At 49.2% G+C, this 20,112-nt stretch overlaps 1 protein-coding gene across 2 annotated transcripts in view; it reads left to right on the plus strand.

The window, feature by feature from the left end:
* Positions 1 to 20,112, plus strand: part of GRIK3 (glutamate ionotropic receptor kainate type subunit 3) — a 217,190-nt gene that overhangs the window by 117,870 nt on the left and 79,208 nt on the right. For both annotated transcript variants that reach the window (XM_055341917.1, XM_055341918.1), the window contains exon 2: positions 16,039 to 16,215. In XM_055341917.1, coding sequence (XP_055197892.1) covers positions 16,039 to 16,215 — 177 coding nt within the window. The remainder of the gene's footprint in view (positions 1 to 16,038; positions 16,216 to 20,112) is intronic.

Below are 20,112 nucleotides of genomic sequence, written 5' to 3' on the forward strand. Positions count from 1 at the left end.
CAGTCTAAAAGCCACAGATTGAAGCGCTCTGTGGGCGCTGGTGTTAACCTTTCTCAGATGAGGCGCAGGGAGGAGATTCCACCTCGGCTCCGACATAGATGCTCTATTCTATCACCTGTGTGCTCTTTGCAGTCTCAGGCTCCTGACTCAAACCAGAGCAGGAGTTCTAGATCTGCAGAAGCTGTTTGATTTTGGACAAGGTGCCGACTTCTCTGAGCTTTCATTTCCTCCCCCCCCCCCAAAAAAAAGGAGAGAGAATAATAGACAAATCCCCTTCATAGGGTGGTTCTGAGGATTAAGTGAGCTAATGGGTGGAGAAGGCGGGGAACGCAGTTCTCTGGGGCCCTGACGAGGAGTCTCCCCTCCTGAACCGCTTTCGGTCGCCCAGCTAATCCACACCAGATGGTTGTGCAGAAAGTTCTGTCTCTGCCTTTGTTCAAAGTGCGGGGTTTAGTGGGTGGCGTCTTTAAGCCGTTATTTTTCGAATTCAAGCTACTTTCCCCACAACCCGCTGACAGTCCATGCAGATTTTAAGATTGCAGCTTTGCTCCGCTTCTCGAATGCACCCCTGCCGTCCATCCATCCGTCCATCCATCCATCCATCCGTCCATCCTGCCTGTCACAAACTGCCTTGGGCTTTCTCAGTGGCTGTGACCTCTGATTCTGCGTCTTCCAGGCTTTTGGCAAGAAGTGCTTGGCTTGCTGATCTGGATGCTCCTATAATCTACCCCCCGCCCGCCCCCGCCCCCGCTGCCCCCAACAGTGCCATTTAAAGGCCCCGAATTACATTCTGATTTTTTGTGGCGTCCCCTTCCGCCACTCAAGCCAGTGGCCCTGGTTGAAAGCCACTGTCCCCGAGTTATGTCTCCGGAGTCAGACACTTGGTGCTTGTTTATACTTGTCTTTCACACGCATTTGGTTACAGTTGAGAAATAGCTGCTGGGTGCTTGCTCTGTGGTAGGCACTGCTTCAGGCACTGGGGAGACAGTGAGAAACGAACTCAGTACGCTGGAAGAGCTGATGCTCTAGCGGTGGCAGCCGATCAACCAGATGGCAAATTCTGGAGACCGTTTGGACTTGGGTTAAGAGCTCTGGGGTGGGGTGGGGGGCAGAATTAAAAAAAAAGAGCTTTGGGGAAATAAGCAAGGTAGATGTCTGTATACCAGGTGCCTGGCACATGGGAGGTGCTCCCTGGTGTTGAAGGAAAGGAAGGGCAGAGGAGATAAATGTCTCTATCAGCCGAGTGGGGAGGGAGCAAGGTCACTTGGAATTCCTTTGTATGAGCCTGGAGTTTCTTTGTGCTGAGCCCAGGCCTGGTGAAGACGCAGGCAGCCTCATTTGCTAATGATCATAATTAAGCCAGAAATCTCTTATTTCAACCCCTTGGGGAGAGAGACGCAAAGCATTGGGCTGATGAATTGGCTCCCTGCGCTTCCCTCCCTGCTGTGTCCCCACCCCGGGTGAGATGTGTGCCCACACCTGCCCAGGTGTGCTCACATGCACAGACACAGGCTGATGGGGCCTGGTGGAGTAATCACACCTCCTAGAAGCTCTGTGGAAAACAACCAATCACGAGTGTCCCAGAATCAGTCTGGAAAAAAAATAAATAAAATGTGCACATGAGGCCCTCCCCACCCGGTGTTAAGTAGATGGGGTACCTTCACTGTCATACCTTCTCCATTCTCTCTGTGTGTCCGTGATGCTCAAGGCTGGGGACCAGGTGTGTGGGGCAGACTTAGATGTGAAGGCTCTGGCTCGGGACCTCAAATAGCTCACACCTCAGAAGGGGGTGGAAAAAAAAAGACCACTTTTGCCCAAAGCACTGTAACGCAACGATTCCCAAAGCGCGTTTTCAGTGAGATGCTCTGTCAGAAAAGGTTTCCACAGCTGTCAAGTAAGTTTAGGAAATGTTGCTTACGCTACCCCCATCTCAGAGGCTGCACATGAGCAGAATAAATGCCCAGAGAAGTCCTGCAGAAAAGGAATCTGCTCGACCTCGTTTAATTTCTAGTCTCCCAAACATGCGGGAGACCTTTAGCCTCCCTGCACACCGACTGCGGTTTCCTGATGCCACGGCAAAAGCAGGGATGCAATTTGCCCTCCAAGCGAGCCGGAAGTGCCCATCCTCCACCCAAAGCAGCAGACTAGCTGGAGTCAGAACCCGGGCAGGGGTAGAGAACACAAAAGAAAGCCCAGGCTGTCACACAGTCCAGGCACCCTGTGACTGTAGCCTGCCCCCCACCGCCACACCACCGAGTGAGCATGAGCTGGAAGCCAGCAGAGGGACTGGGGAGACAGCAGGGCAAAGCTGTACCATCTAGTTCCGGAAGGCCAGCGAAACACCACTAGGCCAGAGCACAGGGGAGGTCAGGGTCTGTGCACAAGAAGCAGACCTGGGATTGCTTTGGGAGCATTTGTGTTGGGTTTTGTGTGGGTGCAGGTGGGGGGCCTACAGGGGAGGTGGGCTGAGGGCAGACAGCTTCAGTGGATCCGGGCAGTGGAGAAGTGTGCTGGTATTTCCAGCATCTTGGGTCCTACCTGTGAGAGCTCCTACATGGGAGAGGTGTGCCTACGAGGCCCACCTGGGAGAGCTCACCCCTGAGTTTGGGGCCTCGTGCATTGGCATGTGTGTCCGTGTGTTTGCGTGTGTGTGTGTGTGTGTGCATGTATGCATGTGCATGCGTGTGGCGGCTAATGAAAACAGCATGTGTTCCTGCTCCGCCAGGCCGCTGTCACTCCGGCAGTGCTGTCAGAGAAGAAACAAAACAGAGAAGTGGAAGTTGATTCTATAATTAGTGCAGTTTCTTCACTGTTCATTCAGGATCTCCAGAGATCAATTAGCTTGCTTTTAAGCTAAAAGGCATCTGAATAAGTATTTAACCTGCATAGCAATTGATATTTAAAACAGATGAGGATGGGAGTAATAATGCAGAACGGGCTGCTCCTTCTCCTCCACTAATTTCCTGGCTTCTGCGCCTCCTGCCCCTCACCTCTGCTCACTCCGCATTTGAGTGGCCTTCAGTGGGGCCTCCTGGCATGTGGGTGGGCGGGAGGGTGGGGAGCTGGCGCTGAGGGGCTGTGGAGGCAGGGCTGTCGTTCACATGCTGGCACCACCATGGAGCAGGTGGCCCCGGGGTGGGGAGATGAGCCCCAGTTAGGGCTGGCTCACCCTCAGCCAGGGAGGGTCAGCTCCTCTCTCTGCCGCCACCCAGTGCTGCCAAGCACATGGCACCTAGCCATCCACGCAGAGGATGGGGGTGGGGGGTTGGGGGGTGGCTAGACGGGTGCTTCTGAGAACACCTCGGCTGAAGCTTCCTCATCTAGGAAGAGCCAACGTTGCCAGGCTGGGGCGGGAGCAGCTTGGAAACTGCGAGACCCCGTGTCCTCCTGACTGAGCATCTTTTGACAGGTGGTCTGAAGGATGTTTGTGTGTTTTTTGCTTTGTCACTAAAGTATTAACATCCTGAACTCGAATTAGGTTTTTAAAACAAGCTCTGTGTGTTTGTGTGTGTGTGTGTGTGTGTGTGTGTGTGTGATGTGCATTGGCAAATGCATTTATTTAACAAGTGGGTCTTGACATCTTCTCTGTGCTAGTGTGTTGGGCATTGGGGGAGGGAAAGAGATGGGGCCAGGATGGCTAAGGTGTGTCGCCGCCTTCCAGAGGACCACAGCCTAATGGCTTTCTGGGGGGGGGGGGGTCATGCAATGCATCAGAATGTATGGGGGCCTCCAGAGGATGAATTCAGAGCTCAGCGAAGATGTCTGAGGAGGGGACCCCAAAAGCAGACACAACAAGGGTCCTGGTGTGAGCAGTTTTATTTGGGAGGTGATCCCAGGGAGGTGGTGATGGACAGGGAAGCGAGTCAGGGAGGGAGGAAAGGCAGTGGAAGCGTGTCAGCCGGTGGGCTACGGTGTGGACGCCTGGGGCTCAGCCCCACTGGGGCCCTTTGAGAAACTAAATGGTATGTCAGAATTGTGCCTCCCAGGGGCAAGGAACGAGTTCACCCATCTGCTCCCTGCCTCCTGGGCAGAGGGTCTGCAGAGTTCCTAACCCCCTGGCTCTGTGGCCGGGACTGGTCATACCTGCACCACTGCCAGAGAATGTTCCCCGTGCAGAAAGCCCGGACCACGCAGAGGAAGTGCCTACGGGTGGCCCCTGGGGGGGACTAGGGCACAAGGACACAGCAGCGCGGGAGCCAGCTTAGGAGGGAAGGAAGGGACGAAGAAGGAAAGGTGATCCAGGCGGAGGGAGAACACCCTTGGGGACAGGCGTCAACGGGCCAGCGGGCACCGCGTGGTGGGCCAGGGCATGCGTGTGGAGCAGCTGAGGCTGGGGGAGGTCGGTGGACCGGGAAGGGTCTCCCGCGCCAGCTTGGGCCGGCCTCCCTGTGCGGGCCTGTGTGCATGACCGGGGCGGTGTCGCGGCCCTGCCCCCCGGGTAGGCCGCCCCGCCAGCGTCTCAGGGACTCTGGGTCTTCATTCCTTCGGCCCCTCCGGCGAGGGCACGCTGGGCAAGAGCACGCCCCGCCAGCTGCCCCGGGGCGGCAGCCGCTTTCCTAGCCCCGGCCCCAGCAGCCTCTCCTAGCCCCGCCCCCCGCAGCCCCCTCCCAGCCCCGCCCCCCGCTGCCCCTCCCAGCCCCGCCCCTGACAGCTGCACCCTCCCAGCCCCGCCCCCGCAGCCCCTTCCAAGCCCCGCCCCCGACAGCCCCATCCCAGCCCCGCCCCCGCAGCCCCTTCCAAGCCCCGCCCCCGACAGCCCCCTCCCAGCCCCGCCCCCAGCAGCTCCTTCCTAGCCCCGCCCCGACAGTCCCGCCCCTCGCAGCCCCTTCCCAGCCCCGCCCCCGACAGCCCCCTCCCAGCCCCGCCCCCGCAGCCCCTTCCAAGCCCCGCCCCCGACAGCCCCCTCCCAGCCCAGCCCCCGCAGCCCCTTCCAAACCCGCCCCCGACAGCCCCCTCCCAGCCCCGCCCCCGCAGCCCTTTCCAAGACCCGCCCCCGACAGCCCCCTCCCAGTCCCGCCCCTCGCAGCCCCTTCCCAGCCCCGCCCCCGGCAGCCCCCTCCCAGCCCCGCCCCTGGCAGCCCTTCCTAGCTCCGCCCCCCGCAGCCCTCCTAGCCCCGCCCCAACTGCCTCTTAGCCCCGCCCCCCGCCTGCCTCTTAGCCCCGCCCCCACAGCCCCTTCCAGACCCAGCCCCCGCAGCCCCTCCTAGCCCCGCCCCCCAGCTGCCCCCTCCTAGCCCCGCCCCCCGCAGCCCCTTCCAGACCCAGCCCCCCGCAGCCCCTCCTAGACCCGCCCCCCAGCTGCCCCCTCCTAGCCCCGCCCCCCGCAGCCCCTTCCAGACCCAGCCCCCCGCAGCCCCTCCTAGCCCCGCCCCCCAGCTGCCCCCTCCTAGCCCCGCCCCCCGCAGCCCCTTCCAGACCCCGCAGCCCCTCCGCCCAGCCCCCTCCTAGCCCCGCCCCCGCAGCCCCTTCCAGGCCCCGCCCCTGGGGGGGTCCCCCGCTCGCATCTGATGACAGCTCATCGGTCATCAGGGTCCCTGGGCACTGCTGGAGCCTCCAGCCACCCTCCCGACGCGGTCGATCCTGCGGTATTTGACTTGCACGTCCCCGCATTCTCCAGACAAAGCTCCACATATCACCAGATCAATTAAAACAACTGCCGCCAGGCCCCGGAACTCAATCAGGAGCCCCTCCCCTGGGGCCTCTGGCTGGCTCTGCTGCTTCTCTGATGCCCCGTGTCCGGGAAGTGCTCCCCAGCGTCCTGGCCCCTCGGGATAGGAACTTCTTGCTCCTCTCCAGGGCTTACAGGGGGCCTTCGATGATTTTTGCCATTTAGGCCTCAAAATTGCTGTGTGGTAAGTGCTGCTAATAGCCCTGGTTTCCGCAGACCAAAGAGAGACACCCGGGAGGGAAGGGACCTGCCCACGGTCACACAGCCGGGAAGTGGTGGGGTCCCTGCGGCACCCACTCCCTGACCTACTTGCATCCTCATCCAGACCCATCCCAGACCCCACATCCCTTCGGCTCCTCCTCACTGACCAGTGCCCCCTCCTGCCTGCATGCCCCCCCCCCCCCCCCGTGCACCTTCCACAGCAAGGGCAGCAAGGCGTCTCCTGCCCAGGCCGCCCACCCAGGCCCAGTCTCCCCACGCACCGCTGCTCAGCTGGGGCAGGTCAGATGCCGCCTCCTCCGTGAAGCCCTCCAAGGCACTCTTCTGAGTCTCACCAGCTGTCTGACCGTTCTTGTCACATGGAGAATCTTTAGGCGTGTAGTGTGTTCATTTGTGCCCCTCCTCTCATCTCCTTGCCCACGCTGTGAGCTCCTGAAGGCCTGGGAGGACGCCCAGCCGCTAGCTGACTCACCCAGCGGCCCGCACACAGTCCTGTTCCCCGCAGGAGCCAAGAAACTGCTTGGGGAAGGAAGGAAGGGAGGGAGGGAGGGAGGGAGGGAGGGAGGGAGGGAGGGAGGGAGGAGAAATGAATGAACGTGAGGGGAGACACACCTACTCCTTGCCCCCTCTCCCTGCCCAGGACCTCAGAAAGCCCATCCTCGGGCTTTTCTGCTGGGCACTGCTTGCCTTCCACAAACCACCTATTATGCCCAGCGGGGAAAGCCAGCTAACTTGTCCCCCGACTCCTCCTGCTGCGACAACAGCACACAGAGGCCCAAAAGCAAGTTCAGAGGCACCGTCGGGGTCCCCCAAGGGCTGGCTAAGGTGCATAGAGAGCAGAACCCGGTTCTCCCAGCCCACAGGCTGCACAGAGCCGCAGGGGCCCTGGCAGGGAGAAGAGAACCTGATGGGAACAGACAGGGAGGCGGCTCCCGGAAGAGGCTGTTAGCAACAATCTCGCTGATCAGCGTCCCAATTAATCTCCACGACACCTTGGAAACTTCAGAAAAAGAACAAAGTGGACCGGAAAAGAAAGAGCAGACTCAAGCTCCCGGAGGACAAGATAGTGCCTGGGCCTGGTGCTGGGAACACGTGTGTCTCCTGGGACTCAGCTGCCAGACAGACGGGGGAGGCAAGCACAGGCCCTGCCGAGTCTCCTAGGCTCACTACACTCAGGGCTGGGCTGCTTTATGCAGGGGCCAAATTCAGGAGCACAAAGTTGTTCAAAAATTTTTTTAAAGAAAGGAAAATCCCAACGGACTGGAGACCAGCCTTAGACAGTCAGTGGGATCATGGGCTCAAGCAAAGGGACTCAGGCTTCCACTGTCATCTGCCCCAAGACCTGGGCCTCTGGGTATCTCTAGGGCCATCTGACCAGAGGGAATAGGTGTTGAAGGTGCCACCGGGGTCCTTGCCCTTAATGTTGTAGGGATGAGGCCTGGCAGGGAAGCTGCGACAGTCCTTCTTCCTGTTTTTTGAGGTCACAGTTCAGCTTGACACAGGCTGCCATGGTAGGCTCACCTGGGAGACAGGGAAATTCCGCCATTCGGGCACATTTCCAGAAGTAGAAAAAGCAGTTTTTAAAATATGGGCACTTTGGAGACACCTGGGTGGCTCTGTCAGTTAAGTGTCTGACTGTTGCTCTCAGCTCAGGCCATGATCTCAGGGTCATGAGTGCAGGCCCCACCTTGGGCTCCACGCTGGGTGTGGAGCCTACTTAACAAACAAAAAAACAGCCAAAATGGGCATTTTGCTTAGGGTATACAGAATGTTTCTCAAAATATACAACAGCACATCATCAGAGAAGGAGCAAGAAGGAGGCTGGTTCTCGCTGGCCAGCTGATTCATTCCCTCCTTCGCCCACCCCTGCCCCTGAGTTTCCATCTGGAGATGAGGGAGGTTTGAGCTACTGGTTTTTGCGCTGTGCTTGGGGTTGCCCTGGGAGCCACCAGAGCCTTCTCAGGAGACCGTGGTATCGAGTCTTTAAGTGCCCAGGTGATGGACACAGGCCAGGGCAGTGGAATGCCGGGAAATACACTTTTCAGGGAAAAAAACAAAACAAAAACAAAAACAAAATACCCTAACTTGTAGCATCTGCTTATTTCTGTGGTGTAAATACTCTTATGGCGGCTGATTTCAAGCTGCCAGCACACATTGAAAACTCCCAAAAATGTCACAATTGGCTCCAATCAGCTGGCTTAGGTTGCAGAAGGGAATCTACTACATTGTGGTCACAACAGCACCCGAACCTCCCTGGGCCTCTGTTTTATGTAAAATGGACAATAGTAGTTTCTATCTAGTGGGGTTGTAGAGGTTCTTTGAGTATTAAATGAAGTGTGTGGAAGGCACTCACATCATCCCTGACATACAAGTTGTTTAGTGGTAGCAGCAGCAGCAGCAGCAGCAGCAGCGCAGCAGCAGTAGTAGTAGTAGTAGTAGTTTTACCCCAGTGGGTTTCCACTCAAGATTTTGTTTAAAGAAAATGTTCTAGTTCTGGCTGTGCTCCACCCAGAGAGCGCGGGGACCCATCTCTCTCTCTCTCTCTCTCTCTCTCTCTCTCTCTCTCACACACACACACACACACACACACACACACCCCATCCCAGTTCCTCAGCAACCCTGGTGTCTCTGCTCCATTTTATTAAAGCAGAAAGCAGTGACAATTATTTTCATAATGAACTGGCTCTTCAAATTAATGCCAATTACACTATGCAATCATGATTAAGATTATGCATTAATCAACGGTGCCAACCTACTTATTAGCCTCTTTAAATAACGATCATGAGGAATGTATGGGAAGGGAGAGAATGGAGAGGAGCCAATTGAGTGGGGGAACTGCTTCTATGTGGGGCAGGGTGCTCTCTCCAGAAGCCAAGACCCAAAGCAGCCTTTCTTCCATGGGGCGGAGCGTGGATCAGAACCCTAGCCCATCAGACCCTGAGCTCCTAAAGCTCCCTGATCTGTGCAGGACCCCTACACGGAAGGGGAAAGGAAGAACCAGTAGGAAGAGGGTAGAAGAACCCTTGATGGTCTATCGGTTGATGAGGCTCAGTGCCCCCTTTCCCTTCCTTCAGAAGCATGAAAGGTGAAGTGTGGTTGATACTTGCCCTGGAGCAATGTCATCTGCATCTTAGGTGGGGTCTCCCAGATGCAGAGCCTGAGGCAGGGATTGAGATGCAGGAGGTTGGTAGGAGGGAAAAGACTTCTTTAGGAAAACTGCGTCAGGGGATAAGCAAAGCAGCATAGACATGGGGACAGGTCTAGGCAGAGATGCTGCTTGGGGTGAGATCTGGCCATTGCCTGATGCCACATGGTGGTGGTGCTAGGGGGGCTCTGGAGCATGCGTGCATCACAAAATTAACCCCATCCTGAGGCAAAGGGAACACCCTTTTGGGCACCAGTTTTCGTGAGTCATCAGTGGCTGCCAACTGCCCCTGGGGGCAAAGTGAATGGGGTAACCTTCTGGGCAAGGTGGCCCCTTCAACTGAGTGCAGTTCTCTGGAGAGAAGGGCAGCCTAGGAATAGAAGGTTCAAACCCAGGTCTGCTGCTTCCAGATCCCACTCTCTGAGCCTCTGTGTTGTACCCACATATTTGTTGCCTGGGTGTCCCTAGACATTCAAACTTTAGGGGTCACCTGGCGCTTTACATGTTCAAGTTCCATGACGCCTATCCTTGCCCCGAGCGTGGGAATGGGGGAGGGACAACCTCTTGTGGGCAGTGTCTCTGAGAATGCTCCAGGGCCTCTTGTCTCCGAGTCTCTCCGTATTCCAACCTGTCTTCTCTCCCATCCCACCTCCTGCACCTCTTCTCTTCTTTCTGCCCCAGTTCGCCCTGTGCTGGGCACTCCCTGCCTCCTGTCGCTTTCCCCGAAGAGCACAAGCTGGTGTCCATTTTCCGTGGCCGACTTTACTAAATGTCAGGTCTCCTGTAAAGAAGGGAGGGGACAGCACAGGGGCAGGCTCCCTGAAGACTAAACACCCAGCACCCCTGTGCTAATAGGGCCTCTTCCTGCCACTGAGGGTTTCCTACTGGTCTCCTCCACCTTTGACCATGGGTCATATTCTCTTCCTTTTTCTCTTTTTGGGTCCACATCATACCTGCCCCCTTCCTCTTAGGCCCCTCTCCCCACCTCCCCATTCAAAATCATCATCCCATCTTTGTACCCCGTGCCAGCAGGTAAGTACTATCACCGTCTTATCTTCTCCACCCAGACCCTACAGGACATTTACCTCTAAGATGAAGACTGCCCTTCCCCTAGAAGAGAGGATGAACTATGGGCCCCTGGCCAAATCCAGCCAGCCACCTGTTTTTATAGATAAAGTTTTATCAAAACGCCGCTCTACCTGTTTGCATACATATTGTCTGTTGCTTTCATGTTACCGTGGAAACGTTGTTGAGGTGACCATCTGGCCCACAAAGCCAAAAATACTCACCATCTGATCCCTTCCAGAAAAAAGTGTGCCAGCCCCTGCCCTAGAACGTAGAAGTTTAAAACTCATTTTGGTTTTCTAAATGGCGTTGTTTCTTCTTTTTAAGAATTGCCATGAATTCCATTCTCACCCTGTGACGTGCATTTCGTTACATTGTTTTCCTCCTTCCTAGCAAGGGTCAACCCTTGGAAGTTATGCACCCTGTTTTGCAGATGGAGAAACTGAGTCTCAGAGAGATTGAGTGACTTCTCCCAGGGGAAAGAGCCAGGGTTCGGATGGAAGCATAATGGTCACCAGAGTCCGAGTTGGGAACCTTTGCACTTTTGAGTGCCAACAGCTGAGCCCCACACATAGGCTGGTTATGGGCTGCTTAGCGTTGCCTGAGCGTTCCTTGCGGGCAGGAGACTGCTGCTAACTTCTCTTGGTGCCCTAGGATTCACTGGCAGGTTGGCCTGTGGCAGAGATCCCCTGGCTGGGGTCTCAGTGCCTGCGATGTGTCACCACCCCCACTGAGGTATCAACCTCTCACCTTTCCTCCCCACCTGCCAAGATGGGAGAGACCAGGAAGGGGTGAAGCCCTAGGAAATGGCTCCTTGTCCTCTGACCTGCAATCCTCGTTTGGGATGGGGATCTATAACGACCAGACTTCTTCCAGGGCTTCTCTTTTACATTTTAAAGCAATAAAAATAGGGGCACCTGGGTGGCTCAGTCAGTTAAGCTGGGGTCCTTCAGCCCAGGTCATGATCCCAGGGTCCTGGGATCGAGCCCCGCATCAGGCGCCCTCTGCTGAGCAGGGGGCCTGTTTCTCCCTCTGCCCCTCTCCCTCTGCTTGTGTTCTGTCTCTCGCTTTCTCTCTCTCAAATAAATAAATAAAACCTTAAAAAAATAAAATAATACTAATGCATATTTATTGTAAATAACCTGGAAAAATCAAGATAATACAAGGCGCAAGCTAAAAGTATCCATAAACCCCTTCTATCCATAAACTCATTGGTCAAATGTTGGTACAAAAAATTTCCAGTCTTTTTTTCTATAAATAGAGATAATGTGCTTTTAGTTTGATAAATAGATTTCAAACTGTAATATAATTTTGTCGCTTTGGTGGGGTGGAGAATGAGCATTTTCTATATCATTAAGTATTCCATAAGAGCATTTTTTTAAAGCTTTTTTCCTTATTGCCAAAGCTCTTGCTCAGTGCAGAGGACTTGAGGAAAAAAAGCACTAAGCAAAGCAATCCATTATCTTTTTACTTTCTAGAAAGAACCTCTGTTAACATTTTGGTGTATGCCCTTCTGGAATGTCCTTTTTGGTTTTAATTGGAATTGCATTAAATTTATAAATTAATTTGAGGAGAACTGACATCTTTACAATATTGAGCCTTCTCTTCCAGGAGAAAGTAATGTCTCTCCATTTATTCAAGCCTCCTTTTATGTCCTCCAGTAAAGTTTTGTAGTTTCCTTGGTATAAGAATTGCACGTTTATTGTAAAGTATTTTATTTTTTTATTTTGTCGTTGTTGCCTTTGTGAATAGGGTCTCTCTTTGTCCTTATAATTCCTCAGTGTTTATTGCTGATGTATAGGAAGGCTGTCTGTTTTCCTGTATTTGCATGCTGGCTCCTTGATGAGCTGTCTCGTTTCTACTTGGTTTCCATCTGATTCTCTTGAGTTGTTAAGAAAACAGTAATAAGCGTCTGCAAATAATATTGTGTCTCTTTTCAGATTGCACTACCACGATTTGCTCATTTTGTCTTATTTATACAATGGTCTTAAAGAATATTTTATTATGGAGGATGTCTGTCATAGCCACTTAGGGAGAATGGTATAATGGAGCCCTGGGTACCCACGACCTGGCCCCAGGGAATAGCAACCCATGACCTTTCCTGCCCTATCTGGACGCCCTTCACACCCTCCCCTCCCCTGTGATTTTGAAGGAAATCTTGGACACCATATCATGCCATCCTATTCCTTGACTCCTAATGCCTGCAAGTTATCCTGCCATATGGATGACTTTTAATACCTTGATTAATCTCCTTCTCTGGGACATTAAGTTGTTTCTATTTTTTCAATATTATGTCAAGAATATCCTTCTACATAAATGTGTTTATGTATCTCTAACTTATTCTAAATTTATATCCCTAGAAATGCTAAATCCCTAGCATTAAATTAAAATCCCCAGAATTACTGGATCATATGGTATTTTGATCATTTATTTTCCTTTAAACACATACACACTATCACATGATGGCTTTTCTGATTAGAAATATAACACATGTTCACTGCAGAACTTTTGGAAAATACAGAAAAACACAAAGAAGGAAATTAAAGTCACCCATAATCGTGCCATTCAGAGGGAAGCCCTCTTGACATTTTGGAATGCGTTCTTCTCGTTTTGTGTTATGGGTGCGCCCACCATGTTTATGCACCCCCACGCAGACTCACATGCTTACAACACTACATGTTACAAATTGTAAGCCTTCTGGAAGACTGGGGTGGGGGGCAGATTGATTTGTTCACTTTTTAAAATAGTCACTTCAAAAAAAATTTTTTTCAAAATGATGGAAACAACCCAAATACCCGTTAACTTGGTGGTAAATGGATAAATAAGATGCAGTAAAACTGTAGAAAGTAATATTATTTAACAGTAAAAAGGAATGAAGCACTGATCTGCACTACAGTGTGAATAAGCCTCAAAAATACACTAAGTGAAGGGAACCAAGTGCAGAAGACCACTTATTGCATGATTCCATTTGTATGAAATGTCTAGAAAAGATAAATCTCTAGAGTTGGAAAGTAAATTAGTAGTTGCCTGGGACTGGGGCTGAGAACAGTGATTTGACCGTAAACGGGCTCAAGGGATCTCATTGGGGTGATAGGAATGTTCACAATTGTGATGATGGTCACACAATTCCATGAATTTGCCAAAAATCACTGTACACGTAAAACAAGATGCATTTTGTGGAATTTCTTAATGTCAATATTACCTCCACGAAGCTGACTTTTTAAAAGAGTAAAGAAAACCTAAAGCTTCGTTTGGAAAATGAAGACAAGTAAAAAGAACAAAATAAGAAATCTACCACATAGGGCTATTCACTTGTGCTGTTTTGAAGTGCTTCCTATTTTTTGTCAATTGTATAAATTCCTCCTTATATTCCTTCTGTTCTTCCTTTTTAAAATTTTTTTTATTTTTAAAAGACTCTATTTATTCACTCAAGAGAGACACAGAGAGAGAGAGAGGGAGAGGGAGAAGCAGGCTCCCTGCAGGGAGCCTGATGCAAGACTCAATCCCCGGGACCCCAGTGGCTCAACCACTGAGCCACCCAGGCGTCCCCATTCTGTTCTTTCTCTTCTAATGTGGAATCGCACTGCATCTCCAACTTTATAACCTTTGCTTTTCACTTAAAAAATATGTCATAGGCATTTCCCAAATCATTATACTTTTGCTGTTATATGGGAATTATATAGTTTATTATAATGTATTGACTCTTTCTCTGGTGTGGACATCTCTAGATCCCCTCCCCATACATGACCAGTGTGTCCACCATTGCTGTTGGAGTCACTTCCTGGAAACTGAAGTATTGAGTCAAGGAGAAGTATTTAGTCAAAGACCTAAGCATTTTTAAGGCTTTTGATATTTTCTGGTGACCACCAGGAAGGCGAGGTATACCAGTTGCCACTTCTACCAACAATTAAGCAAGTGTCTGTTTCCAAATGCCCTCAATAAAGCTGGGTGTTATAAGTTATTTTATGTTTGGCAATGGGGCGGGCAAGACATGGTTTCTCACTGTTGGTTGAAATGGAGTTTATGATTTCTAGGGAGAACACACGTTGCTTCATACATTAATAGCTCCTTTGTAATATTTTTTTCTCTAGTGAAATGCCCATGCTTGCCCTTTGCACATTTTTCTATTGGAGTATTTGTCTTTTTTGTTGACTTTGAAGTGTTTGTTTTTATAAAATAAGAATATCAACTTTTATACTGCCAAATATGTTACAAATATTTTTCCAAGTTTGATGTTTGCCATTTAATTTTCTTGATGGTAGTTTTGATATATTATTATTTGATATATGTTATTTCTATGGAGTTATCAGCATTTCTCCTATGGTTTCTGACTTTATTATAATGCCTGGAAAGGTCTCCTCCTCCTCAATATTTGTATAATATTCACCTACATCTTCTTTTTTGGTACTTTGAGACTTTTCTCTCCTCCTGCCTTCCATTACTTTTGCTATTTAATCTTTAATCTGTTTGGAACTTATTTTGATAGATGGCTTAAGATTGGAATCTAACTTAAATTTCTCCCAAATAATTGAATAATTGTTTCAGTACTATTAATGAATAATTTATATTTTACCTACTGGTTGGAAATAGCCACCTTTGTCATGTCTTAAATACTTATCTCTACTCGATTCTCTTTCTGGGGGCTTTTTATCTCATCCCATTGATCTGTCTGTATTTTCATATGCCGTTAGGACGTGTTTTTAATTATTTTGGCTTTTATGATACATTTTAAATCTGGCAGTGCCAGATCACCTGTCATCTCTTTAGGCTGCTATCTCCTGATTAGTCCTCCAGATGCATTTTAGAGGCATCTTGTCCAGTAAAAGAAAAATCCTTCTGTGATTCTGATTGGGATGGCATTACATTGAAAAATTAATTTGTAATGAACCAACACCTCTATTCTTGAGCCTAACTGTCCTGGAGCATGCCATGCCTCCTCACTTAAGTCTGCTGTTACATCTCTCCCTTTTAGTGTTTTTTGTCATTTTTAATGCTGAAATAGCACACTTGTTATTCTTTTGTTACTTGTTATTTAATATTTTTGTTGGTCTCAGAAAGAAGATCTTTTGCCATTAAGTTTTCTTACTGGTTGTTACTGATATAAAGAAATGGTATTAATTTGTGCTGACTGGTCATTTAACTAGACTCTCTTACTAGTTCTTAACTAGTTTTTGTGGGGGGGGTGGATTAAGGGTTTGTAGGAAAACATTTATCTTGTTTGCAAGAATTTTTTTTCTTTCTAAGAGGTGTGTCTCTAAATCCTTTTTTCTTTCTTATTTTGTTGGCTAATGGTATGGTTTGAATCTTTACCTTTCCTTTATCTCTTTAATGAGAATGTCTCCCGTGTTCACCATTAGTGTGATATTGAAAGCGAATTTGATCTAAAGAGGCTTCATGGCAGTAGCTTTTCTGGTGCTAGTTTATTAAGCATTCTTAACAGCAGTAGATATTGGGTTTTATGAAATGCCTTTTTGCATCTTGTGAGTTGATCATATGTTATGTTTTCCTTTGGACTATTGATGTGATGGAATGATATTCATAGATTTCTTTATGTTGAACCACCCTTTCTTTATATTGAATATAACTGTGCTTGATCATGGTATGTTATCCTTGTAGTATTCTAATAGATTCTACTTGCCAGCACTCTATTGAGAATTTTCATAATAATATTAATAAGTTGGGCATTTTATTTGGCTCTGTTTGTCAGTCTGTGTTGTCAGTCTCTGTTGCTGGCTGAGTGAAATGAACTAGGAGGATCTTGGTATTTCTTATGCTCTAGCATGATTTCTAAGCATGGAATTATCTAGGATAGTATTGAGCATTTTGTGTGAGGGGGAAAATCTTGTCCATAAAACCTTCTGAGCCAAGCATCTTTGTTAGCATGCTCTACCCCCACCCACCCCCTTCCCCAGCTACACATGATTTTACCCATCTCTTGCAGGAGGAATCTTTGAGTATGCGGACGGCCCCAACGCCCAGGTCATGAATGCTGAGGAGCATGCCTTTCGATTTTCTGCCAACATCATCAACAGGAACAGGACTCTGCTGCCCAACACAACCTTGACCTATGACATCCAGAGGATTCACTTTCATGACAGCTTCGAGGCCACCAAGAAGGGTGAGTTTGCAACTTTGACTCTTCCAAGCTTGTGGACAGAGGAGCTGTGTTTGCTGTTCGGGGTCCTGAAAACAGGCCCATGCTCTCGGTAGGCTGGATGCTTAGAGCCTGGTCTGCCTGGTTTGGGGACCTGCCACATTTCCAGTTCAGTGTAGGCTGTGTCCTCCCCCAGATTGTCCCTCAGGAATTTCCAAGCCACTGGCATGTGCCGTGAAGGAATGAGGGAATCATGGGAGGAGGTGGAGAATGAGAACCAAGATGGGGTAGGGGAGTTAGCAATGAGAAGGTCAGCTCTTCTCCCCAGCACCTTTGAACCGGAGCCAGCATTTCCAGACTTGTTTTTCTTTCATTGAAACCCCACCCAGAATATGAATAATTAAACTATGCAACATTTAGTTGCTGTAAAAAGACTTACTAAAAACAATGAGGCTGCTTCTATGGCTAACGTAATTTGACCCCAGAGGACTGTGGATGACACTTGAAGTTTGATATTAGCCTCCGCATTCAATACGTTTCCATATTTTGTGTTGGAACAGTAACAGGAAAATTATGTCATAAAAATAAGTTTTAGTAAATCCAGTAAAACAGTTTTTCCCACGCCTGAATTCTAAAGAACAAAACAAAACGAACATTGGATTGCATCCTTCTTTATTAGTGACACATTTACAATGAGCTCCAGTGACTCCACAGAAATGACTAGAGAACTTTATTCCAGGCTCCTCAGGGAGAAAAAAAAAAGCAACTTGTTGATACCTGAATGAGCCAGCAGTTTCCTGTGTGGCATATAGCACATATATTCCTTTGTTATTGTTTTAAAAACATAATTTATACACATGTACATACTTAATTGAAATTAACTTAGAGGCTCAGATATCTCTAGAAATAGCTTCCATATATCCCAAGAGTTCCACAGAACTCCATTTAAAAATCTCAGGCCTAAGGAATCTCATTCCCAGGGAAGATAAGATCATCCTTCCTATAATCTGCCATCATAGCCCCTTGCTATTCTTCTTCAAGGTGCGTGTCATAATTTGTAGTTAATTAATGGTGTGTGTTTGATGTCTTTCCCCTTCTTTCCAACACCACTGGAAAGAAGGCTGTCTCTTATTAACTGATATAACTCTAGCACCTAAAAGACTGATGTATAGTAAGTGCTCAGTGAAATAATTATTGAATGAATCAATGAATGAATGATGTGAGAATGGGGCATGGGAGTCTGAGAATCTTTGCCCAGGACCCCTGCCTGCTGAGCTTAGGGACAGTGTCATTCATGCATCTTGGGTAGACTGAGGCACATTCAAAAGATCCCCTTGGTCTTTCAAAGGGGTTCCTAGTAGTTAATCAAGGCCTCCTGGGCTCCCAGGTATAGACCTACCGAGGTGATTCCTGGGGCTGGTTCTGTTTCCCAAAGCCCCATTGTGGGTAAACACCTTAGCATAGAAAAGCAGCATAGCATGAGCTTGGAGCCAGACTGCCTAGCCTTGCACCTTGTCCATTCTGATCTTGGTTGTGACCTTGAACAAAATACATTTTTTTTGTCTACAAAACGGACACACTTTTGTGAAGTGCCTAGAACAGTGGCACATACAAGGTACTCTGTGCTCTCAGGACATTGGCTGTCTTGCTTTCTACCCACTGAGCCTTCAGGTTAAGGGCCTCACATCTACAGGCACTTTCTCCACTGCTGGCCTCATCTCACCTGCCCTGCTCCTCCATGCCTTGTGAACCCAAGAACACAGGATCCCTGACATTGAGCACGATGCCCCTGACTTTTTTGATACCACTGTCCTGAGTCTCAGAGCCAGCCTGCAGATACACTAGAGGAACTCCACTCTGATAGCCTCGAAGAGTGGTCCTTTGCCCATCACCCTTCTCCTTGCGCTGGCAACCCTCCTCCCTACTGGTGTCCTCCCAGCTCTCTCTCCACATGCCCTGTGGCCAACCCTGTACAGTCAGATATCCACCTCCCCACTGAGAGTCCCTGCTGGCATCCTCTGCCTGGCCTCGTCCAGCTAGAAAGCAGCTGAACTCAACCAAAAATGCTCAGTGAAAAGGTGAGGACACAGAACAAACGCCTGGAATCAGAACAGAGGTTTATGTGGACATGATGACCCCAAAGGGCTAAGCTGGGTATATTCTGTCCATGTTTTCTAAAAGTTACTAAAATAATACAACAACTCTTTAGTAGCACACTTGTGAGTCAGCATGGGGACCTTCCCCAGGCAGCAGTGAGCCCAGGGCAGAACTCCAGAGTCTTCTGAGGCACTTCCTCCAGCAGGAACTTAGAGTTCTATGCGACACGGAACTGCCAAGTAGTGAGTAGACCTGAGACAGAAAGATGCAGCTCTGGAAGTCCAGCCCAATGGGTGCCCGTGACCACAGCCACCCCCCCCCCAACCCCTTACCATGTAACTTGTTTGCTTAAAACCCTGGCTGGCGTGTCCTGTTGTTCTTTCCCCAAATGCTCAGAGCCCATGGGGGCCTATCCAGTCTAGCCCAAAGGTGACCTTCCAGCCACATCTGTGCCATTTGCTCCCTCGGCCTCTGGGTTCTGTCCCTACCTGCCATCCTCCAAGGGCCATGTTTCCTCCCACCTCAGGGCTTTTGCACATGTTTATTCTCTTTGTTTGTAATGCCCTTTTCCTAGCCTACCTCTGCCCTGCCATTTGTCTAGGTCCTCTGGGGACCCTTCCCCAAGTCCCCAGACACAGTCAAGTCTCCACCTCATAAAGCTCTGGACTTCTCTTTCACAACCCTGATTGGTGGATATGTGTGTATGTGTATGTGTGTGTGTAATTATGTGATTATTGTCCATATCTTCTGCTAGGTTACACGTCTTCTTGCCTCTTTGCTGCTGGACTAAAGAACCACTACTGGTTCTGACTACTGGTGCCATACATAGACTGTTCTGGTTGTTTTTGAACTTCACATAAATAGAAGACCGGTGTGTATGTGTTGGCAGTGTGTACGATATACCTGTGAGATCCATCTATGTTGTTGGATGTAACGGTAATCTAATCACTATTGTGCAGTGTTCCATTATACAAAGACATCACAATTTTTAAAACTTGTATTTATTATTGGACATTCTCGTTGTTTCCATTTGGGCCCATAGAGTAGTGCTGCTATGAACATTCTCGTAGATGTCTTTTGTTGCACAAATGTGCACATTTTTTTGGTGAGCAGACACCCAGGGGTAGAAATACGAGGTCATAGGATGTCATATGTTTGGCCAGACAGCGTTCCAGAGTTCTGGCACCAATCCCCCAGGACAGCGCAGGACAATGGCCATCACTGTATGTCATCACGAACATGTGATAAAGTTAAGTTTTGTTTCTGGTGGTTGGTGTGGTGGATATCTCATTGCAGTTTTACTTTGTATTTCCCGGAGGACCAGAGATCTTGAGCATCTTTTTATATGCTAATAGATCACTTGAATCCCCTTTTCCTCAGGAGTGATTTTTCAGCCTTTCAAGCACTTTTAAAATGGAGTCACTTGTCATTTTCTTATTGACTTGTAAGAATCTTCTATATATGATGGGTAGGAATCCTTTGTGATTGCATGTATCTGCTGCAAATGAGCTTGCCTTTTCACTGTTTTAGTAAGATCTTTTGAGGAACAAAGTTCTTAACTTAAAGAAGTCTGATTTATCAATATTTTCCATTGTGCTTAATGGCTTTGTGTTCTATTTTTGTCTATCCTAAAGTCATGAAGATTTCCTCCTACGTTCTAGAAGCTCTGTTGTTTTGTCTTTCAGGATTAGCTCTATGATCTACCTCACACTGATTTTTCTATGTTTGGTGGGAGGTAGGAGTTGAGGTTGATTTTTTTCCTACACAGTGTCGGTGAGAGTGAAAACTGGTTGAACTTCTCAGGGGAGTTTGGAAATGTCTCAC

Source organism: Nyctereutes procyonoides, unplaced genomic scaffold (genome assembly GCF_905146905.1).
Source record: "Nyctereutes procyonoides isolate TBG_1078 unplaced genomic scaffold, NYPRO_anot_genome, whole genome shotgun sequence".
NCBI lineage: Eukaryota > Metazoa > Chordata > Mammalia > Carnivora > Canidae > Nyctereutes > Nyctereutes procyonoides.